This window comes from Saccoglossus kowalevskii, chromosome 17 (genome assembly GCF_978046115.1).
Source record: "Saccoglossus kowalevskii chromosome 17, keSacKowa6.1, whole genome shotgun sequence".
NCBI lineage: Eukaryota > Metazoa > Hemichordata > Enteropneusta > Harrimaniidae > Saccoglossus > Saccoglossus kowalevskii.
Window position 1 is genome coordinate 9,214,905 of NC_140657.1, and position 21,105 is coordinate 9,236,009.

General features: G+C 37.6%; 2 protein-coding genes across 2 annotated transcripts in view; one reads left to right on the top strand and one right to left on the bottom strand.

The window, feature by feature from the left end:
- The window catches only part of LOC102808256 (phosphatidylinositol polyphosphate 5-phosphatase type IV-like), a 36,475-nt gene extending 32,179 nt beyond the window's left edge, over positions 1-4,296 (top strand). Inside the window, exons 11-14 of the mRNA XM_078006300.2 lie at positions 1,476-1,591; positions 2,402-2,538; positions 3,149-3,195; positions 4,229-4,296. Of these exons, the coding sequence (XP_077862426.2) occupies positions 1,476-1,591; positions 2,402-2,538; positions 3,149-3,195; positions 4,229-4,296 (368 nt within the window). The remainder of the gene's footprint in view (positions 1-1,475; positions 1,592-2,401; positions 2,539-3,148; positions 3,196-4,228) is intronic.
- An 11,177-nt stretch (positions 4,297-15,473) lies between these two features.
- Positions 15,474-21,105, bottom strand: part of LOC100367703 (centrosome-associated protein 350-like) — a 33,342-nt gene continuing 27,710 nt past the window's right edge. Inside the window, exons 38-41 of the mRNA XM_078006298.2 lie at positions 20,300-20,529; positions 19,829-19,989; positions 19,422-19,707; positions 15,474-19,224 (exon numbers count right to left, since the gene is read on the bottom strand). Coding sequence (XP_077862424.2) covers positions 16,394-19,224; positions 19,422-19,707; positions 19,829-19,989; positions 20,300-20,529 — 3,508 coding nt within the window. The 3' untranslated portion in view covers positions 15,474-16,393. The remainder of the gene's footprint in view (positions 19,225-19,421; positions 19,708-19,828; positions 19,990-20,299; positions 20,530-21,105) is intronic.

Consider the following 21,105-nt stretch of genomic DNA (forward strand, 5'->3'; position numbering starts at 1 on the left):
CATGAGTTTATTTATGAGTTACTGAGTACATTCATGAGTTTATTTATGAGTTACTGAGTACATTTATGAGTTTATTTATGAGTTACTGAGTACATTCATGAGTTTATTTATGAGTTACTGAGTACATTCATGAGTTTATTTATGAGTTACTGAGTACATTCATGAGTTTATTTATGAGTTACTGAGTACATTCATGAGTTTATTTATGAGTTACTGAGTACATTCATGAGTTTATTTATGAGTTACTGAGTACATTCATGAGTTTATGAGTTACTGAGTACATTCATGAGTTTATTTATGAGTTACTGAGTACATTCATGAGTTTATGAGTTACTGAGTACATTCATGAGTTTATTTATGAGTTACTGAGTACATTCATGAGTTTATTTATGAGTTACTGAGTACATTCATGAGTTTATTTATGAGTTACTGAGTACATTCATGAGTTTATTTATGAGTTACTGAGTACATTCATGAGTTTATTTATGAGTTACTGAGTACATTCATGAGTTTATTTATGAGTTACTGAGTACATTCACGAGTTTATTTATGAGTTACTGAGTACATTCACGAGTTTATTTATGAGTTACTGAGTACATTCACGAGTTTATTTATGAGTTACTGAGTACATTCATGAGTTTATTTATGAGTTACTGAGTACATTCATGAGTTTATTTATGAGTTACTGAGTACATTCATGAGTTTATTTATGAGTTACTGAGTACATTCATGAGTTTATTTATGAGTTACTGAGTACATTCATGAGTTTATTTATGAGTTACTGAGTACATTCATGAGTTTATTTATGAGTCACTGAGTACATTCATGAGTTTATTTATGAGTTACTGAGTACATTCATGAGTTTATTTATGAGTTACTGAGTACATTCATGAGTTTATTTATGAGTTACTGAGTACATTCATGAGTTTATTTATGAGTTACTGAGTACATTCATGAGTTTATTTATGAGTTACTGAGTACATTCATGAGTTTATTTATGAGTTACTGAGTACATTCATGAGTTTATGAGTTACTGAGTACATTCATGAGTTTATTTATGAGTTACTGAGTACATTCATGAGTTTATTTATGAGTTACTGAGTACATTCATGAGTTTATTTATGAGTTACTGAGTACATTCATGAGTTTATTTATGAGTTACTGAGTACATTCATGAGTTTATTTATGAGTTACTGAGTACATTCATGAGTTTATTTATGAGTTACTGAGTACATTCATGAGTTTATTTATGAGTTACTGAGTACATTCATGAGTTTATTTATGAGTTACTGAGTACATTCATGAGTTTATTTATGAGTTACTGAGTACATTCATGAGTTTATTTATGAGTTACTGAGTACATTCATGAGTTTATTTATGAGTTACTGAGTACATTCATGAGTTTATTTATGAGTCACTGAGTACATTCATGAGTTTATTTATGAGTCACTGAGTAAATTCTATTTTTTTTAAAGGTAATGTGTTCGAAGGATTTAAGGAAGGACAAATTGCTTTCTTTCCAACGTACAAATTTGATCTGAACAGTGATACGTATGATAGTTCCTCTAAAAAAAGAACTCCATCTTACACAGTAAGTCATTATTTGATCATTGACATCAGAACATGCATAGATTCTAGGTATTTGTTGTAGCAGGTCTCAGACACCAGAACATGCATAGATTCTAGGTGTTTGTTGTAGCAGATCTCAGACATCAAAACATACATGGATTCTAGGTATTTGTTGTAGCAGGTCTTAGACACCAGAACATGCATATATTCTAGGTATTTGTTGTAGCAGGTCTCAGACATCAAAGCATACATGGATTCTAGGTATTTGTTGTAGCAGGTCTCAGACATCAAAACATGCATATATTCTAGGTATTTGTTGTAGCAGGTCTCAGACATCAAAACATGCATAGATTCTAGGTATTTGTTGTAGCAAGTCTCAGACATCAGAACATGCATAGATTCTAGGTATTTGTTGTAGCAGGTCTTAGACATCAGAACATGCATAGATTCTAGGTATTGTTGTAGCAGGTCTCAGACATCAAAACATACATGGATTCTAGGTATTTGTTGTAGCAGGTCTCAGACATCAGAACATGCATAGATTCTAGGTATTTGTTGTAGCAGGTTTCAGACATCAAAACATGCATAGATTCTAGGTATTTGTTGTAGCAGGTCTTAGACACCAGAACATGCATAGATTCTATGTGTTTGTTGTAGCAGGTCTCAGACATCAAAACATGCATGGATTCTATGTGTTTGTTGTAGCAGGTATCAGACATCAAAACATGCATAGATTCTATGTGTTTGTTGTAGCAGGTCTTAGACACATGCATATGTATGTATATATGTACTGTAAATTAATCACTGACTATGTCTTATCATTTGTATGTAGGATAGGATATTGTACAGATCTAAGAAACTCAATGATGTACATCTAGATGTCTATAACAGCTGTAGCAGTATAAAAATATCAGATCATAGAGCAGTGTATGCAGTATTTAGTGCTAAGATACGACCTGGAAAAGATAGGTAAGTCATTCTTGGCTATATTCTCCCATTTTGCATGAGTTCACCAATGCCCTGTGATGATCATGGTGTTCTCCATGCCATACATCACTTTAATATTCCATGTTTTAACACAGCCCAAAAATGAGGAATTATGAATTGACCTTTATCTATATGTATGTGCCTGTATTCCAAACATGCTTCGGCTGATCGCATTCAGACTTCGCATACATCTCAAATTTGTGGGTTAATATGCACTTTTTTGATCTGATTCAAGACGATTGAGTGGCAGCCATTTTAATGTTAAAATTTCATCAAATCAAAAGTTTTCTTTCATTGGAATCAAGTCTTAGTTGTATATGAATGGATTTTGTTCAAACTTGGTTACCGGGTACTTACATTATGGGACCTTGATGCACATAATTTTGTTTTTCAGATCAGATTTAAAATGGCCAATTGACAGCCATTTTGTTTGAATGAATGATGTTGAAGAGTCATATCTCTGACATGTCTTGACCAATCATATTCAAACTTTATGTGTACAACATGTTACACATATTGCACATTAATTTTTTGAAAATTCATTTTTTGGGGTAATGTCACACACTATTTACACATTCTGTTTTCATTACAGCATGCCTGTATCTGGTGGAGTTTTTAACAGAAATGTGTTTCTAGCAGGTAATTATTAAGCAACAATTTTAATAATGGGATACATCTCTTTAAAAAGTTCTGTTGTCCATTGATACTTGCATCACGTTATGTCAGCATGTCTGCTATCAGGGCCCCTCTACCAACAGATATGTACATTAAAGGAAAAGTCAAGGCAAACAACATAATGATCCCAGATGAATGAGCTCCACAAATGTAGGAGAATGTAATTTACAGTTTTTTAAATCACTTTTCATTCAAATTCTCATCAGTATTATGTAGTACACCATCTTGATTGTCCAGCAAAGGATTGTGGGTAAATTAATTGAGAAAATGCTTTCATCTGTAACATGAGAAATACTGATGTAAATTAGTTAAAATTTTCGATGTGCATATTACTTGTGTATATAATTATAATAATGGAAATTAGAATGTTACAAATTCACAAAAAGTAAAGATATTGCGAAAACATAAAATAAATTTATTTTTGTGGCTGAAAAATAAAATGACACTTTTTTGTTCCCTTTTTGTGGTCAACAAAAGTATATCATCATCCGTTTATATATCATCCGTTTATATATCATCCGTTTAACCTTCTTGCATCGATGAATTGTATAAAATATGCGAAAAATTGCCATGACAATTATTTTTCATGCATGTTTGGCACTGGTACATGTACAATGTATGCTACATGTTCTAAACTTTCAGCCAATTTGAAGTCATACTTTTGAAGTTATAGATGAAATCATTTTCTCACAACAGTGGATATGACGTCATATTTTACCCATAATTCTTTGCTGAAGAATTACGATAGTGGATTACATAAATTGATGAAAAGTTGAATATCTAAAGAAATGAAAAGTGATATAAAAAAATTGTAAATTGCATTTTCTTACATTTATCATGCTTTTTCATCTGGGAGCATTATGTTGTTAGCCGTGACTTTTCCTTTAACTCTGTGGTGTTTGCTTTTCTTTGTTTTTACTTTCTATGAAATTATAATTATTTGCACCAATAATCAAAGGTCAATCAAAGGTCAAAGTTTCTTTCTTTTATTTCACAGGGTATAAAAGAAGATCTGAAATATCACGGAAAAACCAGAAAAGCAGCGCAGTGTGTTCTCTGCAGTAATTGTGCAGCACTGCTTGCTGTGTGTTCTCTGCAGTAATTGTGCAGCACTGCTTGCAGTGTGTTCTCTGCAGTAATTGTACAACACTGCTTGCTGTGTGTTCTCTGCAGTAACTGCAGCACTGCTTGCTGTGTGTTCTCTGCAGTAAATGTACAACACTGCTTGCAGTGTGTTCTCTGCAGTAATTGTACAACACTGCTTGCTGTGTGTTCTCTGCAGTAAATGTGCAGCACTGCTTGCTGTGTGTTCTCTGCAGTAACTGTGCAGCACTGCTTGCTGTGTGTTCTCTGCAGTAATTGTACAACACTGCTTGCTGTGTGTTCTCTGCAGTAAATGTGCAGCACTGCTTGCTGTGTGTTCTCTGCAGTAAATGTGCAGCACTGCTTGCTGTGTGTTCTCTGCAGTAATTGTACAACACTGCTTGCTGTGTGTTCTCTGCAGTAATTGTACAACACTGCTTGCTGTGTGTTCTCTGCAGTAATTGTACAACACTGCTTGCTGTGTGTTCTCTGCAGTAACTGTGCAGCACTGCTTGCTGTGTGTTCTCTGCAGTAAATGTGCAGCACTGCTTGCTGTGTGTTCTCTGCAGTAATTGTACAACACTGCTTGCAGTGTGTTCTCTGCAGTAATTGTACAACACTGCTTGCTGTGTGTTCTCTGCAGTAAATGTGCAGCACTGCTTGCTGTGTGTTCTCTGCAGTAACTGTGCAGCACTGCTTGCTGTGTGTTCTCTGCAGTAAATGTGCAGCACTGCTTGCTGTGTGTTCTCTGCAGTAATTGTACAACACTGCTTGCTGTGTGTTCTCTGCAGTAAATGTGCAGCACTGCTTGCTGTGTGTTCTCTGCAGTAATTGTACAACACTGCTTGCTGTGTGTTCTCTGCAGTAATTGTACAACACTGCTTGCTGTGTGTTCTCTGCAGTAAATGTGCAGCACTGCTTGCTGTGTGTTCTCTGCAGTAATTGTACAACACTGCTTGCTGTGTGTTCTCTGCAGTAATTGTACAACACTGCTTGCTGTGTGTTCTCTGCAGTAAATGTGCAGCACTGCTTGCTGTGTGTTCTCTGCAGTAACTGTGCAGCACTGCTTGCTGTGTGTTCTCTGCAGTAATTGTACAACACTGCTTGCTGTGTGTTCTCTGCAATAATTGTACAACACTGCTTGCAGTGTGTTCTCTGCAGTAATTGTACAACACTGCTTGCTGTGTGTTCTCTGCAGTAATTGTACAACACTGCTTGCTGTGTGTTCTCTGCAGTAATTGTACAACACTGCTTGCAGTGTGTTCTCTGCAGTAATTGTACAACACTGCTTGCTGTGTGTTCTCTGCAGTAATTGTACAACACTGCTTGCTGTGTGTTCTCTGCAGTAAATGTGCAGCACTGCTTGCTGTGTGTTCTCTGCAGTAATTGTACAACACTGCTTGCAGTGTGTTCTCTGCAGTAATTGTACAACACTGCTTGCTGTGTGTTCTCTGCAGTAATTGTACAACACTGCTTGCTGTGTGTTCTCTGCAGTAATTGTACAACATTGCTTGTGTGTTCTCTGCAGTAATTGTACAACACTGCTTGCTGTGTGTTCTCTGCAGTAAATGTGCAGCACTGCTTGCTGTGTGTTCTCTGCAGTAATTGTACAACACTGCTTGCAGTGTGTTCTCTGCAGTAATTGTACAACACTGCTTGCTGTGTGTTCTCTGCAGTAATTGTACAACACTGCTTGCTGTGTGTTCTCTGCAGTAATTGTACAACACTGCTTGCTGTGTGTTCTCTGCAGTAATTGTACAACATTGCTTGCTGTGTGTTCTCTGCAGTAATTGTACAACACTGCTTGCTGTGTGTTCTCTGCAGTAATTGTACAACACTGCTTGCTGTGTGTTCTCTGCAGTAACTGTGCAGCACTGCTTGCTGTGTGTTCTCTGCAGTAATTGTACAACATTGCTTGTGTGTTCTCTGCAGTAATTGTACAACACTGCTTGCTGTGTGTTCTCTGCAGTAAATGTGCAGCACTGCTTGCTGTGTGTTCTTTGCAGTAATTGTACAACACTGCTTGCTGTGTGTTCTCTGCAGTAATTGTACAACACTGCTTGCTGTGTGTTCTCTGCAGTAATTGTACAACATTGCTTGTGTGTTCTCTGCAGTAATTGTACAACACTGCTTGCTGTGTGTTCTCTGCAGTAAATGTGCAGCACTGCTTGCTGTGTGTTCTCTGCAGTAATTGTACAACACTGCTTGCAGTGTGTTCTCTGCAGTAATTGTACAACACTGCTTGCTGTGTGTTCTCTGCAGTAATTGTACAACACTGCTTGCTGTGTGTTCTCTGCAGTAATTGTACAACACTGCTTGCTGTGTGTTCTCTGCAGTAATTGTACAACATTGCTTGCTGTGTGTTCTCTGCAGTAATTGTACAACACTGCTTGCTGTGTGTTCTCTGCAGTAATTGTACAACACTGCTTGATGTGTGTTCTCTGCAGTAACTGTGCAGCACTGCTTGCTGTGTGTTCTCTGCAGTAATTGTACAACATTGCTTGTGTGTTCTCTGCAGTAATTGTACAACACTGCTTGCTGTGTGTTCTCTGCAGTAAATGTGCAGCACTGCTTGCTGTGTGTTCTTTGCAGTAATTGTACAACACTGCTTGCAGTGTGTTCTCTGCAGTAATTGTACAACACTGCTTGCTGTGTGTTCTCTGCAGTAATTGTACAACACTGCTTGCTGTGTGTTCTCTGCAGTAATTGTACAACACTGCTTGCTGTGTGTTCTCTGCAGTAATTGTACAACATTGCTTGCTGTGTGTTCTCTGCAGTAATTGTACAACACTGCTTGCTGTGTGTTCTCTGCAGTAATTGTACAACACTGCTTGCTGTGTGTTCTCTGCAGTAACTGCGCAGCACTGCTTGCTGTGTGTTCTCTGCAGTAATTGTACAACACTGCTTGCTGTGTGTTCTCTGCAGTAATTGTACAACACTGCTTGCTGTGTGTTCTCTGCAGTAATTGTACAACACTGCTTGCTGTGTGTTCTCTGCAGTAAATGTGCAGCACTGCTTGCTGTGTGTTCTCTGCAGTAATTGTACAACACTGCTTGCTGTGTGTTCTCTGCAGTAAATGTGCAGCACTGCTTGCTGTGTGTTCTCTGCAGTAATTGTACAACACTGCTTGCTGTGTGTTCTCTGCAGTAATTGTACAACACTGCTTGCTGTGTGTTCTCTGCAGTAAATGTGCAGCACTGCTTGCTGTGTGTTCTCTGCAGTAATTGTACAACACTGCTTGCAGTGTGTTCTCTGCAGTAATTGTACAACACTGCTTGCTGTGTGTTCTCTGCAGTAAATGTGCAGCACTGCTTGCTGTGTGTTCTCTGCAGTAACTGTGCAGCACTGCTTGCAGTATGCTCTCTGCAGTAAATGTGCAGCACTGCTTGCTGTGTGTTCTCTGCAGTAATTGTACAACACTGCTTGCTGTGTGTTCTCTGCAGTAATTGTACAACACTGCTTGCTGTGTGTTCTCTGCAGTAATTGTACAACATTGCTTGCTGTGTGTTCTCTGCAGTAATTGTACAACACTGCTTGCTGTGTGTTCTCTGCAGTAATTGTACAACACTGCTTGCTGTGTGTTCTCTGCAGTAATTGTACAACACTGCTTGCTGTGTGTTCTCTGCAGTAATTGTACAACATTGCTTGTGTGTTCTCTGCAGTAATTGTACAACACTGCTTGCTGTGTGTTCTCTGCAGTAAATGTGCAGCACTGCTTGCTGTGTGTTCTCTGCAGTAATTGTACAACACTGCTTGCAGTGTGTTCTCTGCAGTAATTGTACAACACTGCTTGCTGTGTGTTCTCTGCAGTAATTGTACAACACTGCTTGCTGTGTGTTCTCTGCAGTAATTGTACAACACTGCTTGCTGTGTGTTCTCTGCAGTAATTGTACAACATTGCTTGCTGTGTGTTCTCTGCAGTAATTGTACAACACTGCTTGCTGTGTGTTCTCTGCAGTAATTGTACAACACTGCTTGCTGTGTGTTCTCTGCAGTAACTGCGCAGCACTGCTTGCTGTGTGTTCTCTGCAGTAATTGTACAACACTGCTTGCTGTGTGTTCTCTGCAGTAATTGTACAACACTGCTTGCTGTGTGTTCTCTGCAGTAATTGTACAACACTGCTTGCTGTGTGTTCTCTGCAGTAAATGTGCAGCACTGCTTGCTGTGTGTTCTCTGCAGTAATTGTACAACACTGCTTGCTGTGTGTTCTCTGCAGTAAATGTGCAGCACTGCTTGCTGTGTGTTCTCTGCAGTAAATGTACAACACTGCTTGCTGTGTGTTCTCTGCAGTAATTGTACAACACTGCTTGCAGTGTGTTCTCTGCAGTAAATGTGCAGCACTGCTTGCTGTGTGTTCTCTGCAGTAATTGTACAACACTGCTTGCAGTGTGTTCTCTGCAGTAATTGTACAACACTGCTTGCTGTGTGTTCTCTGCAGTAATTGTACAACACTGCTTGCTGTGTGTTCTCTGCAGTAATTGTGCAGCACTGCTTGCTGTGTGTTCTCTGCAGTAATTGTACAACACTGCTTGCAGTGTGTTCTCTGCAGTAATTGTACAACACTGCTTGCTGTGTGTTCTCTGCAGTAATTGTACAACACTGCTTGCTGTGTGTTCTCTGCAGTAATTGTGCAGCACTGCTTGCAGTGTGTTCTCTGCAGTAAATGTGCAGCACTGCTTGCTGTGTGTTCTCTGCAGTAATTGTACAACACTGCTTGCTGTGTGTTCTCTGCAGTAATTGTACAACACTGCTTGCTGTGTGTTCTCTGCAGTAAATGTGCAGCACTGCTTGCTGTGTGTTCTCTGCAGTAATTGTACAACACTGCTTGCTGTGTGTTCTCTGCAGTAATTGTGCAGCACTGCTTGCTGTGTGTTCTCTGCAGTAATTGTACAACACTGCTTGCTGTGTGTTCTCTGCAGTAATTGTGCAGCACTGCTTGCTGTGTGTTCTCTGCAGTAAATGTGCAGCACTGCTTGCTGTGTGTTCTCTGCAGTAATTGTACAACACTGCTTGCTGTGTGTTCTCTGCAGTAATTGTACAACACTGCTTGCTGTGTGTTCTCTGCAGTAAATGTGCAGCACTGCTTGCTGTGTGTTCTCTGCAGTAATTGTACAACACTGCTTGCTGTGTGTTCTCTGCAGTAAATGTGCAGCACTGCTTGCTGTGTGTTCTCTGCAGTAATTGTACAACACTGCTTGCTGTGTGTTCTCTGCAGTAATTGTACAACACTGCTTGCTGTGTGTTCTCTGCAGTAATTGTACAACACTGCTTGCTGTGTGTTCTCTGCAGTAAATGTGCAGCACTGCTTGCTGTGTGTTCTCTGCAGTAATTGTACAACACTGCTTGCTGTGTGTTCTCTGCAGTAATTGTGCAGCACTGCTTGCTGTGTGTTCTCTGCAGTAAATGTGCAGCACTGCTTGCTGTGTGTTCTCTGCAGTAATTGTACAACACTGCTTGCAGTGTGTTCTCTGCAGTAATTGTACAACACTGCTTGCTGTGTGTTCTCTGCAGTAAATGTGCAGCACTGCTTGCTGTGTGTTCTCTGCAGTAACTGTGCAGCACTGCTTGCTGTGTGTTCTCTGCAGTAAATGTGCAGCACTGCTTGCTGTGTGTTCTCTGCAGTAATTGTACAACACTGCTTGCTGTGTGTTCTCTGCAGTAATTGTACAACACTGCTTGCTGTGTGTTCTCTGCAGTAATTGTACAACACTGCTTGCTGTGTGTTCTCTGCAGTAATTGTACAACACTGCTTGCTGTGTGTTCTCTGCAGTAATTGTACAACACTGCTTGCTGTGTGTTCTCTGCAGTAATTGTACAACACTGCTTGCTGTTTGTTCTCTGCAGTAATTGTACAACACTGCTTGCTGTGTGTTCTCTGCAGTAAATGTGCAGCACTGCGTGCTGTGTGTTCTCTGCAGTAATTGTACAACACTGCTTGCTGTGTGTTCTCTGCAGTAACTGTGCAGCACTGCTTGCTGTGTGTTCTCTGCAGTAAATGTGCAGCACTGCGACTCAAGATGAGAATATGGACTACTAAATATGACTGTGTCATTGTATGCTAATTGTTTAGGTAGCTGACCTGCGAATATTCATGAAAGGTTGGCAATATGTGGGTGAGGTGTTTTGAAGCCATGGCATATATAGCCTTTATTAATAAACTGCACTGTATTTGATTATTTGGATTATTTATAGATTAGTATTCTTGAATTCTATTTCAATGTATACAGGTTCACAACCATCTGCTTTGCTAGTAATTTGAGTTGACATATTTCACACTTGGCAACATGCTGGTGCTGATAACTATATAAATACCGGGGTAGTACATGTATCTTTTTGGAATTCAACTATCAATAACATAGAGTAAAACAAACATATATTTAGCTTACTATCTCCGTCCATCCATTCATATTAAATCTTACCATAGTTAGCCGCTGATTCTGATTTGCACTCGTACTGTAGTGGGATGGTTAAATTTTCAGAATTTGTAGTTTCAATACAATAACAGATATGTGCATCAAAGCCTTATTGATGTAATTCCAGATTTCTGCCTGTAATAATCCAGCTATAATACTACTAATATTACAACATAAATAATTATTAGCATGATGGTTTGTTTATTGATGGTTTCATTGAAGTCTTGCATTGCATTATATACAGATAAATTAAATGGTACACCTAGGTATGAATACATGGTATTCATAGCTATAAAACAAATAGTCATATCTGTGTTAAGATAGAAGCCTACTCATAAATTAAAATACCCAGAATTTATTCATTTTGCAATAAACTGTACTCCAAGGCACTATAAGGATATTGACTTAAAAAAAGTTAGGGGTCACCAGCCTTACATGTATTTTTGAGAAATTGATGGTATTTTAGTGGAAAGTGGCCATTTTGGCACTATTATAACACTTTTACCACAGGTTCCTATGGCAAAGATATTATGCAATATCTCAAAATCTAGCCTGGTGACATAGGCTGAAAAAAATCATATATTGTTGAAGATGGAGTACTTTTTGTTTTTCTGAATTATTTAAAAAATCTGGGTTTTAAAAAGTGTCAAAAAATACATTTTTTCTTTAACATTGTGTTCTATGGAATTGTATAACAATTTTCAAGAAATATTAGAACATATTTCTCAAAACGGCTCAACTGTAACACAGAATAATGCTATTTCATTGTACCATGGGACATTAGCTACATGATTGTACATAATAAACTAATGAACATTGTCATGCGATTTATGACCAATTTTGTCAAAAATTATGAGACTTCTACCGTAACGACCACATTTATAACTGTTTATAGTGACCACTTAAGTTAGTCTCAAGCCATAGTGTATGAGCATCCTGTGTATAAACCACTACCTGTCCTCTTTGTTTTGAGACCAAAATAGTAACATTTCATTTTATTTATTTTCTTTTAACTTTACTTTTTTTCTACTTTATTGATTTTGGTTTTTATCAACTCAAATGCATGTGTTTTATTTGTAACAATATAATCTCATAATTTTCTGGACAAATATTTTTATGTCAAATGAGTTGACGATCCATAAAAAATAGTCAACCATATAAAGGCCACCTGTCTATAACAACCATTTTAATGAGAGTTCCTTGGGTGGTCACTATACACAGGTTTGATTGTCCCTTTGGTGGTTGCTATACACAGGTTTGACTGTCCTTTGGGTGGTCACTAAACACAGGTTTGATTGTCCCTTTGGTGGTTGCTATACACAGGTTTGACTGTCCTTTGGGTGGTCACTAAACACAGGTTTGATTGTCCCTTTGGTGGTTGCTATACACAGGTTTGACTGTCCTTTGGGTGGTCACTAAACACAGGTTTGATTGTCCCTTTGGTGGTCACTATACACAGGTTTGCCTGTCCCTTCGGGGTCACTATACACAGGTCTGACTGTACCTTGGGTGGTCACAATACACAGGTTTGATTGTCCCTTTGGTGGTCACTATACGCAGGTTTGACTGTCCCTTGGGGGGGGGTCACTATACACAGACTGTTATTTACCCTGTGATATTATAATTTAGAGTAGAACGGAATAAGTTTACTTTATCACATTTTACAATTTGAAGTGAACCTTCTTGATAGAACAGGTTCTACTTAAGAAATGAACATGTACTTATAATTTGAATTTTAAATGTTATTTATTTGCATGACTTACTATTTTTATATTTTATTTATAATTAATTTTAATGCTAGAATATTGTTAGTATGCCAGTCTGTGAGTCGGGAAATGACTTCTGTGCTGATGGATACAGTATTGCATCTGATTATTTATTCCCAACAATTGTTGCACCTTTACTGCTATTTGCACTGCTGACTCCTGGTGGATTTCTGTTCTATTGTTTTATCCACATGTATTTATGTACTGTAAATTACTTTATTTTCACTTAGAATTTCTTTTCTGCGAAAATTAATTCTAGCTAGTGTGAACAGCTACCCCAGCTGCATTTATTGAAAACAACTGAATACTATAAGGTTATTACGAAGATACCTCAAAGTATGCACAAAGACAGTACAGCGGCAGTATTGTTCGACACGCAGCGGAGGTCGATGCGACAGCGTACTGTCTGAGTGCATACTTTGAGGTATCTTCGTAATAACCTTATTATTCCTTCCAAGGATACATCATGGGGAATGCCGAAATCTAAAAAGTTTAGAACTTCTTTGTATGGAGTCCTGTCAAACCCTGGTGGCAGCCATGTTGTTTTTTTTATTAGAGGACGCTAACGTGCGTGATCATTCCATATTTGGAATTCGTATTTCCTAATATGGTAGGATGAAAATACCCCGTAAAATACCGCAAAATTACGGCATGCTGTAAGTTATGGCGTTACAGTGACAGATGTATAATAATGTAATTTAATTTTATTTTATTTTAGCTTGTACTCATAAATGTATTGTACAATTGTACATTCTATCTATCAATATATTCTTGTATTTATATTTATTATTTGTATTTACTTGATGTATATATTGTTAAATATTTTGGAAAAGATTATTTTAGAATGATTCAACTTGTAAATTATTCAATACAGGTGTCTTTGGTGTTGTTAGATGTGGTGAATTGTAATATTAAAATATTGTAATGTTTGATGTATGTGACATCCAGGTTTTTTTTTTTTGGTAGCATGATTCTGCATGTTGTGGAATTTTTATCACGTAATACGACAGGTGTCTCTTTTCAACACTATCACATGGTTGCTGCTAGTTACCAAGTCATCGCTGGTACACCTGCTTACTTATCTTGTTTTTAAATAATATCTGTTGCTGCAAGGTGTAGGAAATAAATACTCATTTCAGCAAAAAATGTTTCATTTTTTACTCTGTGTGTGAAGAATGCAATGGGAGTCTTTGCAGTTTGTGTGTGCATGTGCATGTGTGGTAACAACGTTGTGATGACTTCAATTTAACTTTACATCGACTTGTGACGGCAGGACCTACATTGTGACGACCCTTACTCACTCTGTTTGATGTATATTATAAAGCTGTGTATTTACCATGAAAGGTTAACACCTGGTAGCCTGGTTTCTGTCGCCAGAGGTTACTACTACCACCCAAGATGTTGCTAGCGACCTCTAGAGGTGGGAACTATGCTAGACTCCCAGGGTGCATTTGGTTAGTTTGAATTAATTATTGAAATCAAGGCTTTAAATAAAAGACATAATCGTGATTATTTCCCCACTCGCTAAAATTGCGAATTGTTTCAACCTTTTCACCACCAGTTTCCTCGTTTCATCACAAATTCACTTTCCTTATGAAGAATGGGACAAAAATAACCCACTTTTTTGAGTAAAGACTAGACTCAAATTGTGTCCATTGGCTACAAATTAGGGTTCAATTCCAGAAATATTGAATATAAGAAAAAAGTGCAGACAAATTTGGGCAAGACAATCTGGTGGGGTTAAGACCTATTTTCACTCTGCTCTTTGTTCTAGCAAGGGCCGCCATCATCTTTAATCTCATTCCAAAGCTTGATTGGTTAATCTGTAGTCCTTTGTTGAGAGACTGTTGTTAATTAGTTGGATAAAACAAACACATCTCAGTTTGTTTTTATACGCACATGCATAACTTGGTTATATGATGACTTGCCATAGAGGGCGTCAACATAACTCCAAACCATTTACTTTGATTCCCTAATAATTTGATCACTGAACAGAGTAACACTGGCCATTATCATAAAGGTGAAGTTTTATTTGCTGTAAAACACTATTGAAAGCAGTGTCCTAATTCCCGGTACTCGAAATTCAGGTAAATGTGAAATATGAAGACTCCAAAAAGAGCAAAAGCAGCAACCCTTTTCAGTCCACATTGTTTATGTACACAAACTAAAAGATTTACCACAGCCCCCCCCCCCCAACCTTATGCAATGTTAAAGGGGCACCTTCCAGTTAAGATTAATTTTACAACAAATTTACTTTCTGGATTAAAATAACAATGGATAACAAAAGATAGATTAACATTGTAAACAACATAAACAATAGTGTCCCATGATTCTTTGGTGCAATCCATGGGATTGAGTGGTTCCCCTTTAATGACAGTTTTTTACACTGGATATGCAAGGACACTCTGTACAATAGACTTAGAACTTTACCATAGGGCTGGGAATATGCCATAAAGGTATTTGGATTACAACACTCTGGATATCTGCAGTAGAGACGAAACATGTATACACTGTACCAGCGCAGTTGTGGACAAACAAGCTACTCTGATTGATCCGACAGTTAGGGCTGGGGAGCCAATCAGTCACAATCATGTAACTTAGCAGTGATTAAATATTTGGCATTAGTCTAAGCTAAGCCCACAATGAAATGACAATCATGTCATTAATGACACTACATTATACTTAAAAGTTCCATTTTGCGATAATTTGTAATAAACAAATCTGGTACAAATATCAGTGCCCCCCCCCGAAAAAAATAAGTACCCGGTACTTATAGCACTACTCTGCACGGTGAGCAGAACACCCCCCCCCTCACCTCTGAGTATGTTTAAATCATGATTTATAGCAGATATTTGGTCATCATTGACCTAAAAATAATTGTTTTCCTTAATTAAGTTAATTACAAATGAAAGCATTGCCAGAAACTTTTTTCAATTATTAGATTGTTGCTATTTAATCTCAAAAAAAGACAAATTTGAGTAATTTCCTGTGCTGATTTATTGTTAATGATTATTTTAATGTACAGTTAACATCACAAGACAATTATACACAATCATAACACAGACATGAATATTACAATCAGCACCAAGTCATTTGTGAAAAAATAGTTCTAAGAGAAGAAGTTAAAAAAGCACTATTTGATATCAATTTACATTAACTATATCAAAAGCTTTGTACAGTACATGCATAGTTTGAGCACTCGCAACAACAGGGTACCAACTTTAAACAGTTTTAACTGTTAAGTTTAGACTCGTAGAAAATAGTACATATGATATACAGAAATTTGGAAATTGAACTATGTTCAGATCTGCAGTGGGGCATATTAAACCAAATGTTCCTCCTTGCCAAGAAATGTCAGTAATTTAAATACCACCATAGATTGCTGCTACAACTTATCAGCATGGAAGCTTTTCCCGAATTATAATAAAAGGTGTATATATATTATTATTATACTCAATGTTCTATTTACAATGCCAGTTAATAACAAAGAGTCAATTTATTTATCATAAATTACATAGAAAACAAAACATTTTGGTAAAAATTTTTGGTACCTTTCATATAAAAAAAATCAAAAGCAAGGCGAAGTGTGATTTAGTGTACACATCAATTCTGTTGCAAAATTCACTGGATTATTTTTTTTTTACCTTTTGGTTTTATTGTTATCTGCAAATCAAACTTCACAAGAACATAATAGCAAAATCTACATTTTAAAAATATACATTAAAATTACTACTTAATTATTTACATGTGTTGTGAGTCAACCTGGCTGGTTAGAAAAAACTACTTGTTTTTTTTACATTTGAAGGTAGGTAGGTTAGTCATGTACATATTTTTTACCATCTGCATTAAAGTTTTATAGTCATGGATATGTGTCAATCAAGTTGGAAGAGTTGGTTTTGTTATATTGCTGTGATTTGAACATCTCCATCATTACGTTCTTTCCGCCTGTGCACAGTACTAAGGACCATAACAGTTTCAGTGAGGAGTGATTCAAAAATTGAGTCTGAAAGTTGCATTTTCACCGCTAGCTCGTCATCGTCATAGTTCACCCATTCGGGTTCCTCCTCTCGGAGTTCTTCAACCAGGATTTCATCTACATGGTCTTTCTTTTTCTTATTGATCCATTTTAAAGACACCAAGTCAGACTGAGGTCTCTTTTGCAGACTAAGGAGGTAGTTCACTTGCTCCTCAACAACGGCTGTGAGCTCAGAGATACTATCTGGAGGCTGAGGATTATGATAGTATTTCTTAGTTACTCTTTTTGGCTTCATCCAGGCTGGTCTGTAAACAGGGGTATCATCAGAATAAATGTCTCTGAATACTTCTCGGGTGAGATCAAACACCATGAGTTTGTATGCCTTTTTACTGACGCTTTCAACGTCGGAACCTTTAGTGTCAGAGCCGAGAAAACTGTCTGGAACAGCAATGTCTGAGATCTGCTCTCCAGATTTATACTGATTGAAAAACACTTTTGCAGCTTCAGAAGTGAGACCGGAGACTTCTTTCTTATTGTGAGGCACAGCGTAAAACAGTTCTTCTGTAAGTCTTTGCAGTTCTACCTTCTTGACGCCTGTAGATCTCTCACCAGATGATATTTTCTGAGAAACCCCGGCAGAGTCTTCACCATCGGGATGCGTACGTTGTGGTACATTTACAATTGAGTTACCTCTAGGCATCGAACCAAAATCATCATCAAACCATTCACCATCCCCAAGAACATCAGCAAAATCCTCTTCTAACATCTTCCACTGAGAGTCGCCAGTTTCTCCAGGTATTGGAGAACTCGGTCTAGCTACTGGTTCTGGGAAGGATGTATCATCCTGGTTATTCTCTACTCTGATTCTATCTGCAAACACTTCATCACTGAGAGGTTCATCATCATCATCTCTTTTGTTATCTACAGGACTTGGAGTGTAGGGTGTCTCCATACGAGAAACAGGAGAAAGAGAGTCATACTGTTCTTTTTCTGGACTAGAAGCACCTGAAACTAAAGACGGTGGATCTATCTCACTTATTGGAGTAATTCTGCCATCTTCTTCACCAGCAGTAGCAATCTTTTGATCCCTTTGTCGTTTAATGTTTTGCATCTGTGCTACAGCTTCTGTTAGCAGAGTCTTAGTGAAAATATCAACAAGCTTATCATCACCTTTAGTTTCTGTGTCCTTAGAATCCACCTGTTCTTGTTCCCCTAGTAACATGTCCAACAAAGGTGTTTGCTTTTCTTGGGGTGATAACTTCTTTTCTGACACACTCGAAACATGTATCAAAGTGTCTTTGACAACAGCGACTGTTAACTGATCAGTGATGGAGTCAACAACGTCTTCCATTGTACGTCCATGCATCTTATCCTTCTGTGATTGACTCAAGCTTGTTTCATTAACAGACGATTGTGATGACTTAGTAAATTCTGTTGATTGACTGATAATTCTCTCAAGTTCACTCTCGCCCAAAGTAGAATCTCCATCAGATATTTCTTTCTTCCCAGCATCAACGGTGCCTGACTTGACAGTTTGTTTTGAAGATTCACTTGTCTCATATCTATTGATTTCTTCATCAAATATGTCCATTTCTTGAGACAGACGTTGTGGGCTTCTGGACTTCATCTCCTCCTCAATACTTTCAATGTCTGATTCAGTTTCTTCATATCGATAACCATCTGGCATGGCACTTAATTTATCTGGTGGTGCAAAGATACCATATCCAGGATCACAGATAAAATAAATTTTTCCTGCATATGAACCATCATTAGTTCCATTAGGACTGTCAAGTTCAATACCTCCCCATATCCCATCAGCAAATGATGTATAACCTTTGAATCTTAGAGTGCCAGGTTTTACTCCACCAACAAGAACTCTGTCTCCCACATTTAAATGTATAAGTTCATCATCTTTAGGTGTGGGCGTCTCTGAAGGTGATGCAACTGGAGTTTTATCATCATCTACCGGTGTCACGCTCCCATCAGGACTTGCTCTGCCTTCAAAAGCAGGTTTCATCTCCGCTTCATATCTTTCCAAGCCAGCTTTGAGATCTATAACCAACTCTTCTGATTTTTCACTGGAAGACTTGTAAGACTGCATACTGAGTTCACTTATCTCATCGTCAGTGCCCGATTTCGATCCTGGACTTGCCGGTGACGGAGAAGTGAAATCTTCACTGTAAGTATACGACTTTGATTTCTCACTTTCTGAGTGTTCAGATTTGTCAAATGACCGTGTCAAGTCCTCTTGTTCTTGTGACCCAGAGTCTGTGACAATTTTTTCAGGCAACCTGATCATCTCAGGGCTAGCTTTGGCAGACACTTCCTTGTCACTCTTTAGCAAGATTCTTGGTGATGGTGTCTCTGATTTACTCACATCTTCAGTTATTGCAGAATCCTGCACTTGGCTGGGAATTTCTTCAGGAATATCAGACTGGGATTTAATTTCCCCGGAAGACACATCTGATTTTTCTTGGATATCTGGCAATCTTGGTGTTGTGTATTCAGACAATGACTTGGCACTTCTAGCAGATAGTGGAATGTCTTCAGGAATATCTGATGCATCAGTGATATCAGAAAGACGTGATGTTGGGCGGGAATCAGGGGACTGTGACCGTGGTGGTGGCGGTCTTGGTGTAATAACCTCTGGACCTTCCTCACCCAAACGAATACTAATGCTATCAACACTGTCTTCTTTGTAACTTCTTGGTGTTGCAGTTCTACGTCTTGGACTTGGGTCTGCAGTTCTTGAGTCTGTAAAAAAATAAAACATTTTTTCTTTGTTAATAAAGACAACTCACAAATTTATTATTACACATTAACAATTTTCAGATACAAGAACCACAATTTCACAAGCTATTCAGAAAATATTTAAACTGAATTGCCATATGTGAAAAATACACAGAACTACATTAGTTACTGTAAACAGTGTTTCTTGACTAATAACTCACCTTCAGTTTGAATTGTAGTTGAAGCATAACTCTCAGATTGGTCATCAGCAGAGGATCTACTGCTAGTTTTACTCGTGTCTAAATCTTTCTTCTCTGGCGTACTCGTCTGTAATTTACTGGTATCCAGTTCACTCAAGGTTTTCTGTTGCCTAGGCGATGTCTGATCCTTTATTCGACGAGATTCCGCTGCTTTAGGTTGCTTGATTTGTGGTTTGACAGTTACTTTATCAGTACTTTTCTCCTTCACCAAGTCTGCTTTGGTTTTCTCAATGTATTTCTCATACGCCTATTGTAAAGAAGCGGAACAACTTGAACATCAGGGGATTTGTGTCTGAGAATTGTCTTCTTCAGAATAATAATTCACTGCATAAATTACCCTCAAACAAAAATTGCTTGTTAATTCTTACCTCCAACTGTTTTTTCAAACTTGCTTCTTGAGCACGTAATTTCTCCCTGTGTCTCTTTTTCTGTTGTTTTCGTAATCGTTCAACTTCTGTTTTACGCCTTTTCAGTTCATCTTTCAGAGCAGTAATGCGACCCTCGACATCACTCAAATCAGACGTAGTCTCTGTCATCAAAGAAAAGCACAAAGGTCAGATGTGTAGCTGCATAGCAATTATAGCACCGGTTATGAAACCCATGACCTGATTGGCCGGTGCTTCCAATCATATAACAGACACTTTGATTGGTTCATTCAGCTTGGTACATACAATAATAGAGATAAATAATAATACTTTATTGCACACATACGAGTTAAACACATAATAATAAATAAAGTATATTTTGATATTTTTAAAATACACTAAAAACTTGACGTAGCAGCCCAATATCAATTTTCTCTCCAAAAAAACCCAAAACTCTACAGAATGATGACTCACCCGATTGGGTCAAAGAAAAAGATTCTTCTGATCCGCTTTCTTCATCTCTTCTACCTCTGACTGGTGACAACGGAGAGCGTATAGAAATACTACGCGGGGTCCTAGAACGCGGTGTTAGCCCACGACTTGTCACAGTCGTTGTGTTATCAGCAGATTCAAATTTCTCATTTGCATAATCTTCAGTTATCGTATCATCGCTTGAGAAACCGTTACCAGTTGGAACATGGAAACTGTTAATAAGAGGGGACATAGATAATTAGTTTTAATTGAATGACACAATTATAGTAATATTTTGCTATGTCATATATGAAAGATAGGTAAGGTACCGTATTCAAAATTCTTTGATAGCCAAGTCAACTTTTTTACCGTTGAAAAAAAAAAATTTTCATAGATTTTTTTCAAAATTTTGATCAAGACCTGAATATAGAAAATAATGTCCCTTCAGTCCAAAATACTCGAAATATATTATGGAAAAATACTAAAAAATAGGCAAAATGATGGTGCAAAAGTTTGGCAGGAAGGATTATGGCATCTAAAAGGTTAATATTATATTGATCCGCAGTCATTGTCAATATCATTAAATAAATGCTCTTGTGAGATTTATTTTAAAAATATTATAAAAGTACATGTACAAAATAATGCAATCCGTAATTTTACATCACAGAACACATTGTCAGTAATACAAACAATGATAATACATCATTCTTTTTTATAGCATTGATACATTTCTAAGACCTAATTGTGATGCAATAATTACAGCTATTTATAGCCCAGATGTAATGAAATGTAGTACACTTTTGGGTACT